At 45.6% G+C, this 8,394-nt stretch overlaps 1 protein-coding gene across 1 annotated transcript; it reads right to left on the bottom strand.

Moving 5' to 3' along the window:
• Nucleotides 1–514: 514 nt before the first annotated feature.
• On the bottom strand, nucleotides 515–874 carry LOC137312546 (histone H2A-like). Its single transcript, XM_067979081.1, has one exon. It carries the CDS (start codon nucleotides 872–874, stop codon nucleotides 515–517), a length of 360 nt encoding a protein of 119 aa, XP_067835182.1.
• Between the last annotated feature and the right edge of the window lie 7,520 nt (nucleotides 875–8,394).

Below are 8,394 nucleotides of genomic sequence, written 5' to 3'. Positions count from 1 at the left end.
ACTCTTATTATCCAAGCAGTGTGTGATCTCCTTATTCTTCAGTCTGCAAGTTTATTAATGTCCTCTTGCATTTTGATGCATTCTTCCTTTGTATTAACTACATCCCCCAATTTGGTGTCGTCCACAAATTTTGAATTGTACTTCCGATTCCCAATTCCACATCGTTAATGTAAATTGTGAAGAACAGTGGTCCCAGCAACTGGAACACCACTTCCCACCTTTTGCCAGTCTGAGTAGCGACCCTTAACCTCTATTCTCAGTTTTATGTTTTGTAGCCAGCTTGCTATCCATTCTGGCACCTGTCCGCTGACTCCACATGCTCTGAAATTAGCCATAAGTCTACAATGCGGTACCTTATCGAAGGCCTTCGGAATATCCAAATATATCGCATCTACTGCATTAAACTTGTATTCACTTTCTGTTCCTTCTTCAAAGATTTCAATAAGGTTGGTCCTATCCTTTGGGTTATCAGATTAAGTCTTGGCCGCTTTACTTGTTCTTCGAGCTGACAATGCTAGTTTCCGTCGGCAGAAGCATGGCCTGGATATCTGGCAACACCCTGAGCGATGGTCACCCCTCCCAGCAGCTTGTTGAGCTCCTCCTCGTTGCGGATGGCCAGCTGCAGGTGTCTGGGGATGATGCGGGTCTTCTTCTTGTCGTGGGCCGCGTTGCCGGCCAGCTCGAGGATTTCAGCCGTCAGATATTCGAGCACAGCAGCCAGATAGACCGGGGCTCCGGCACCCTCACTTTCAGCATAGTTCCCCTTTCGCAGGAGCCTGTGAACACGGCCCACAGGGAACTGCAGTCCGGCCCGGGATGAGCGAGACTTGGCCTTGGCCCGAGCTTTACCGCCGGTTTTTCCTCTTCCAGACATTTCCACAATCTCACAAACACTTGGGGTTTGGCGACATGTACGTGAACTGCAACAGAGCGAGAAATGATCCGTCAGAAACCCGTTTAAATGAGGAACAAAATCCAACAGCCTGCAGTGTCTGTTCAGGGTCTGATTTTTAGGAACTTTTTTTAATGTCATGCGTTGTCCGCGATGGTGGTATAGTGGTGAGCATACTTGCTTTCGAAGCAGTTTCCCCAGCTTCGATTCCCAACCATCGCAACGTAAAATATTCTCATTAGTCTATTTCCTTCAGAAACTCTTAACTTTGCAATTGAATTTGATGCAGTTCAGTTGGATATTGTTTCCAAAACATAAACGGGTGTAATTATAGTAAAATGATTTCAGCCTTCATTTCTTTTCCCTATAGAAGGAATAGAGGAAAAACATGCTGGAAATAGTAAGGTACAAAGGGTCTAATGAGAGTGAGGAAGGCAAATGATATGGTAGCCTTTATTGTAAGTGTGTTGGAACATAACAGTAAGGAGGACTTGCTGCAATTGTCGTATGAGAAAATATTGTGTAAAATTGGCCTATATTCTGTGGAGAAAGAAGAATGAGAGGTGATCTCATTGAAATGTATAGCATTCGTAGACGGCTTGACAGGGTAGATGCTGAGAGGCTGGTTCTCCTCGCTGGAGAGTCAAGAACTGGAGCTCATCGTCTCAAGATAAGGGGTCGGCCATTTAGGACCGATGTGAGGAAAAATTTCTTCACACGAAAGGTTGTGAATCTTTTGAATTCTCTGCCCTCGAGGGCTGTGGAGGCTCAGCTGTTGAGCATATTCAAAGCTGAGATCGATAGATTTTTGGACTGAAGGGGAATCAAGGGATATGGGAATCGGGAGGGAAAGTGGTGTTGAGGTCGAAGATCAGCCCTGATCTGATTGAATGATGGAGAGGGCTCGTGGGGCCGTATGGCCTACTCCTGCTCCTATTTCTTACGTTCTTATGTAGAGAACCTTATATCCAAATATGCTGACGACACTAAGTTATGTGGCACAGTAAGCATTATAGATGGGAGCAGAAAGTTGCAAAGGGACATTGATAGATTCAGCGAGTGGGCAAAACTGTGGCAGATGGAGTTCAACTTGGGGAAGTGTGAGGCCATCCACTTTGGACAATAAAAAGATGGATTAGAGTATTTTCTAAATGGCAAGAAACTAGAAACTGTGGGTGAGCAGAGAAATTTATGGGACCAAGTACAGAATTCACAAAATGGTGCAAAAAAAGTTAATATGGTAATGGAATTTTGATAATTATCTCAAAGTATCTGGAATAAAAAGGAGTGGAAGTTATGTCCCAGTTATACAGAGCTCTGGTTAGACCTCATTTAGAGTACTGTGTTCAGTTCTGGGCAACGCACCTCTGGCAGGATAAGAACATAAGAAATATGAGCAGGAGTAGGCCATACGGCCCCACTGGCCTGCTCCACCATTCAATAGATCATGGCTAATCTTGAGCCTCATCTCCACTTTCCCGCCCTATCCCCATGTCCCTTGATATCCTTGAACAAAAATCTATCCAACTCAATCTTTAATACACTAAACGACTGAGCATCCAGAACCCTCTGGGGTGGAGAGAACAGCATCAATTAAGATAAAGGGAATGAAATGAAATGTGTCATACAGTTACATCTCGCTGCTCTGTCTGAACATTTTGATCGCTACTTCCCTGCAGAGGGATTTGAAAATTAGATGGAAAAGCGTTGGGTGAAAGATCTTTTTTGCTTTCGAAAATCCTGAATCAATAATGAAGCTAAACTTGATGCCTCAGCAAGAAAACGAGCTGATGCGACTCACCAGTGAGCACACTGAAAACACGCCACAAGTCATTCAGTGTGTCTTCTAATTCGATCAGTGTTTTCAATGAATATCCTCTGTTGAATAAAATTCATGTTCTGTTGTTGATGCCGTTCACAACAACCTACATCTGCGAACTGGGATTTTCGACACTGACAAGGTTAAAAACAAGAGAATGAAACCGACTCAACAGCGCACCTGATATGCGTGTAGAGCTTTCATCTTGTGATCCAGATTGGAAAGAGATCACGAACAACAGGCAGACCCACCCGTCACTCAACTTGACCGTTTTATTATTGTATTTAAACTGTTTTTAAAATGATTTTCAACGAACGTCGATGTCTAATTTTATTTATTACTTGAAGTGAAGTGAACAGAGAGCATGTATTGACCTTTATTGAGATTTGATGAAAACTCCAGTCAGAAGATATTATTGTTTTGGGTCCGTGGGGGAAGTGTTTTTCTTCCACTGGGTCACGAGAAAAAAGTTTGAAAAACACTGTTCCTCATTGTACGGTCAGTGTCTGTATAGCAAACCGGCTCTGAATTCCTCATTCTGTATTTCGAGAAACGGTTCTGTGCGCGACGCGGGCAATGAAACACTGAGCGACGCAATACGATTAATGGCGGCCGGAGGCCCCACAATCCCCCGCGCCCCAGAAACCCCTCTATCTCTCCAAGGTGCCGATTTTCCGCTCAGACTGCGCATGCTCCCCAGGCCCGCCGTGCATTCTGGGAACGCATCGCTCCTTTCCTTTGTTCGCGAGGCGGACTCGGTGGGAACGGGAGTCGAAACCGGGAAGCGGATGTTAGGACGGGGGAGGAGCTGGATGATGGGTGTAATGGAGTCCCGGGACCCACGCCCGCCCGATCCCCCGGGACCCCGGCTCTGATTCAGGGCCTGATCCGCACTCGGTGTTGATGAGGCTCCGCTCAGTGTAAATGCAGGTTGTTGTTGATCTGCTCCCGTTGGCCTCAGCTTTGCCGAACAGAATCAGCCAGGGACGGTGACTGTGCTGCTTCCCATGGTTGAAATGCCGGCAGCTCGCTGTACAGGCTCACAGGTGTAGAATTACCACTTGGCCGGGTACTGGAGGGCAAACAGTGACTGGGGCCGAAACCCAACATCACGCAGAACCTTCAGGAGAGAAAATGATGAAAAATAGATCCTGCGATGAATCTGGATTTCAAACAGGGAGGACGTGTCACGGAGGGAGAGTGTGTGGGATGGGGGAATTCAAAGCTGAATAGGGGCGTGGAGCGAGAGTGTGAGACGGGGCATTCACAGCTTAGGAGGGGCAAGGGAGAAAAGAATGTTCCAGAGAAACTAGAACTCTGTTCTGAATTTCTATCCTGTACTTATGGTGATGAATTATGTAAATGATGAGCACAGATGCGTAGACTAGGCTTGTATTCTCTTGAATATACAAGATGAAGGATTGATCTAATTGAGGTGTTTAAGATGATTAGAGGTTTTGATAGAGTAGATGGAGATAAACTATTTCCTCTGGTGGGAGAGTCCAGAACAAGGGAGAATGATCTTAAAATTAGAGCTCGGCCATTGATGGGTGATGTCAGGAAGCAATTCTTCACACAAAGGGGAGTGGAAATCTGGAACTCTCTTCACTCCAAAAAGCTGTTGAGGCTGGGGGTCAATTGTAAATTTGAAAATTGAGATTGATAGATTTTTGTTTGGCCAGAGTATTAAGGGTTATGATACCAAGGAGGGTAGATAGAGTTAAGATATGAATCAGCCATGATCTAATTGAATGGCGGAACATGCTCGAGGGGCTGAATGGCCAACTGCTTTGTTCCGAAATGCAGCCATCCGCAATAAGCTTGTGGATGGCAAGGGCCATGCTCACAAGTGAACGGACACCTGGAGGGAGATGCGGAGAGAGGAGGTGACTGGTCAGGGAGTGGCTGTAATTGAAGCAGAAATGATAACCGGTCAGGGAGTGTCTGTAAATGAAGGAGTAATGTGACAGGTCAGGGAGTGTCTGTAAATAAAGTAGAAATGGGGACGGTCAGGGAGCGTCTGTGAATGAAGGAGAAATGGTGATTGGTCAGGATGTGTCTTTAAATGAAGGAGAAATGCTGACTGGTCATGGAGTGTCCATAAATGAAGAATAAATGGTGACTGGTCATGGAGTGTCTGTAAATGAAGGAGAAATGGTGACAGGTCAGGGAGTGTCTATAAATGAAGGAGGAATGGGGTCGGTCAGGGAGTGTCTGTAAATGAATGAGAAATGCTGACTGCTTAGGCATTGTCTATAAATTATGGATAAATGGTGACGAGACAGGGATTGTCTCTAAATGAAGGAGAAATGGTGCCGGGTGAGGGAGTGTCTCTATATGAAGGAGAAACGGTGAAGATTCTGGGAGTGTCTATAAATGAAAGAGAAATTGGGACGGGTCAGGGAATGTCTGCAAATGAATAAGAAATAGTGATCAGTCAGGGAGCGTCTGTAAATGAAGGAAAAATTGTCTGATTTTGCAGTGTCTGGTTAGGGAGTGTCTATAAAGGGGAGAGGACATCGTGACAGGTCAGGGAGTGTCTATAAATGAAGGAGAAACTGTGACAGGTTTGGGAGTATCTACAAATGACGGACAAATGGTGACAGTTCAGGCAGAGTCTGTAAATGATGGAGAAATGGTGACTTGTCAGGCAGAGTTTGTAAATGAAGGAGAAATGGTGTTTTTTCTGGGAGTGTCTGTAAATGAAGTAGAAATGGTAACTGGTCAAGAAGTGTCTGTAAATGAAGGAGGAACGGTGATTGGTCCGGGAGTGTCTGTGAATGCAGGAGAAATGTTGACAGGTCAAGAAATGTCGATAAATGAAGAAGAAATAGTGATTGGTTAGGGAGCGTCTATTAATGAAGGACAATGCTGACTGGTCAGGGAGCGTCTATAAATGAAGGAGAAATGACGTTTGGTCAGGGAGCGTCTGTGAATGAAGGTGAAATGGTGACTGGTCAGGAAGTGCCTGCAAATTAAGGAGAAATTGTGGTAGGTGAGGGATAGTCTTTAAATGAAGGAGAAATGGTGACTGGTCAGGGAGATTCCGTCGCCAAATTTGGGAGATATTACAGATGGAGTGCGGACAGGCAGCTATAGGGAGGGACATAGTGTCGAAATGAGGGCCAGACCAGATACACACAGTAAGAGTGAACATCTTCAGGAGAGCAGAGGGGTACCAGTGAGTTTAGAACTGAACCCAGCCAGAGTCAGCACCTTCAGGGGAAGAGAGGGAAGGGAACCAGTGAGTGTCGAACTGAACCTAGTCCGAGTCGGGATCTTCAAGAGAGAAAAATTAAATAGAAGGAAAATTGTTGGAAGTGGTGCGATGGGTTTGGGTTTCAGCAGAGGGAGGAGGGTGAGTGTGCGGGACGGGGATTTACAGTCTGGGGGAATGAGCGGGTAGAATGTTCAATAGAAGCTAGAATTGCCTGTTCTGAATTTCTATCCCGTATTCACAGTGAGGACTTTTGTTAGCTCCTTTTACAGGGTATTTGAAGGGGAGGATTTGCAGACAAGAAACTCAAACCAAACATCACGTCAAGATCTGACAGACTCACCAGCACCTGAAGATTATCGGCCTTAAAATATAGGAAAAATGTTGATCTGTTCCATCTGTGGGAAAAGATTTCAAACATCACTGGGACTGGAATAGCAGCGAGACACACACACCCGAGTGAGAGTGTTCCAGTGCACTGACTGTGGAAAGAATTTTAACCAGTTACACAGCCTGAAAAAACATCGCACCATTCACAGTGGGGAGAAACCAGACAAATGTTCTCTGTGCAGACGAGACTTGAACTGATCGTCCAACCTGGAGAGACACGAGGACGCCCGCACCATGGAAAAACCGTGGAAATGTGGGGACTGTGGGAGGCGATTCAGTTACTCGTCCCGGCTGGAAACTCATCGACACAGACACGTTCACCTGCTCCGTTTGTGGGAAGGGATTCACTCAGTCATCCCACCTCATTGAACATCAACTTGTTCACACTGATAAGAGACATTTTAAATGTTCTGTCTTTGGGAAGAGCATTAAATGAAAAAGTGATCTGCTGACACACAAACGCACTCACACTGGGGAGAGGCCGTTCACCTGCTCCGTGTGTGGGAAGGGATTCGTTCAGTCTTCCAACCTGCTGACACTCCAGCGAATTCATGCTTGGGATAGGCCGTTCACCTGCTCTGTGTGTGGGAGCGGATTCACTCAATCTTCCCACCTCATTGAACATCAACTGGTTCACACTGATAAGAGTCTTTTTAAATGTTCTGTCTGTGGGAAGAGCTTTAAATGAAAAAGTAATCTGCTGATACACCAACGCACTCACACTGGGGAGAGGCCGTTCACCTGCTCCGTGTGTGAGAAGGGATTTACTCTGTCATCCAGCCGACTGATACACCAGCGAGTCCACACTGGGGAGATGCCGTTCAACTGCTCTGTGTGTGGGAAGCGATTCACTCGATCATCCCACCTCCTGAGACATCAGCAAGTTCACATCAAGGAGAGGCCGTTCACCTGCTCCCTGTGCGGGAAGGGATTCGTTCAGTGATCCACCCTGCTGACACACCAGCGAGTCCAGACTGGGGAGAGGTCGTTCAGCTGCTCCGTGTGTGGGAAGGAATTCACTTGTTCATCCAGCCACATTGAACATCGACTTGTTCACACTGATAAGAGACCCTTTAATTGTTCTAAATGTGAGAAGAGCTTTAAAAGAACATGGGATCTGATGAGACATGAACGTATTCACATTGAGGAGAGGCCGATCACCTCTTCCGTGTGTGGGATGCGATTTACTCAGTCATCCCACCTGCTGAGTCACCAGCGAGTTCACATGTGACTGCTGGATTTGGATTCTGCTGTTATTGCTGCATCCAGGACTAAACCACGTTCATTCTGACAGTTGTAAGTTTGTTTCTGATGATAATGACCCCCTTTAACTGGGCTGGAGTTTATTATTCCGTACAAGTATCAAATAAATCAGCTTTCTTTTAAACACACTGTTTATAGACCTTCATATCTCGATGATAAAAGAAACAGTTAGAGGACTTATGACGACGTGAGTGGAATACGTCTTAGAACTGAGCTCCTCCACCTTTTTAAAAGATGGATCTACAAGATGTCCAAGTCTGACAGGACAGAAAATTCGATTATATCACAAGGTCCACTTCAATCAGCCTGAGCAGGTTTCCACTATCCATGTGTGAAAAAGACCTTCCTGATTTCAATCCTAGACGCCCGAGCTCTAAATTTAAGGTTATGTCCTCTTGTTCTGGATTCTTCCACGAGAGAAAGTAGTCTCGATTCCTACCACATCGAATCCCTTTATTATTTTAAACCCCTGGTTCAGATCACCCCTTAAACTTCTAAACTCAAGGGAATGCAAAACCAAGTTTATGCAACCGGTCCTCATAATTAAACACTTCAAGCCTCAGTATCATTCTGGTGAATCTGCACTGTCCCCCCTCCAAGGTCAATATATCCTTGGTGAGGATCAGTACTCCAGATGGGCTCTGACCAAGGCTCTGTAGAACTGAAGCATCACTTCCTTCCCTTTGTATTCCAGCCCCGAAGATAAAGTCCATTCGTATGTGATTGCTTTTTGTATCTGTGCACTAGCCATTAGTGATTTGTGTACATGGACACCCAAAACCCATTGCTCCTCCACCATTCCCAGTCTCTCAC

Source organism: Heptranchias perlo, unplaced genomic scaffold (genome assembly GCF_035084215.1).
Source record: "Heptranchias perlo isolate sHepPer1 unplaced genomic scaffold, sHepPer1.hap1 HAP1_SCAFFOLD_43, whole genome shotgun sequence".
Classification (NCBI taxonomy): Eukaryota; Metazoa; Chordata; class Chondrichthyes; order Hexanchiformes; family Hexanchidae; genus Heptranchias; species Heptranchias perlo.
Note: the sequence above shows the minus strand (reverse complement) of the source record. Positions and strands in the feature narration are given on the sequence as shown.

What these genes read in the sequence shown, in the direction of transcription:
- LOC137312546 (XM_067979081.1), bottom strand. Translation starts at nt 874, where the DNA reads ATGTCTGGAAGAGGAAAAACCGGCGGTAAAGCTCGGGCCAAGGCCAAG.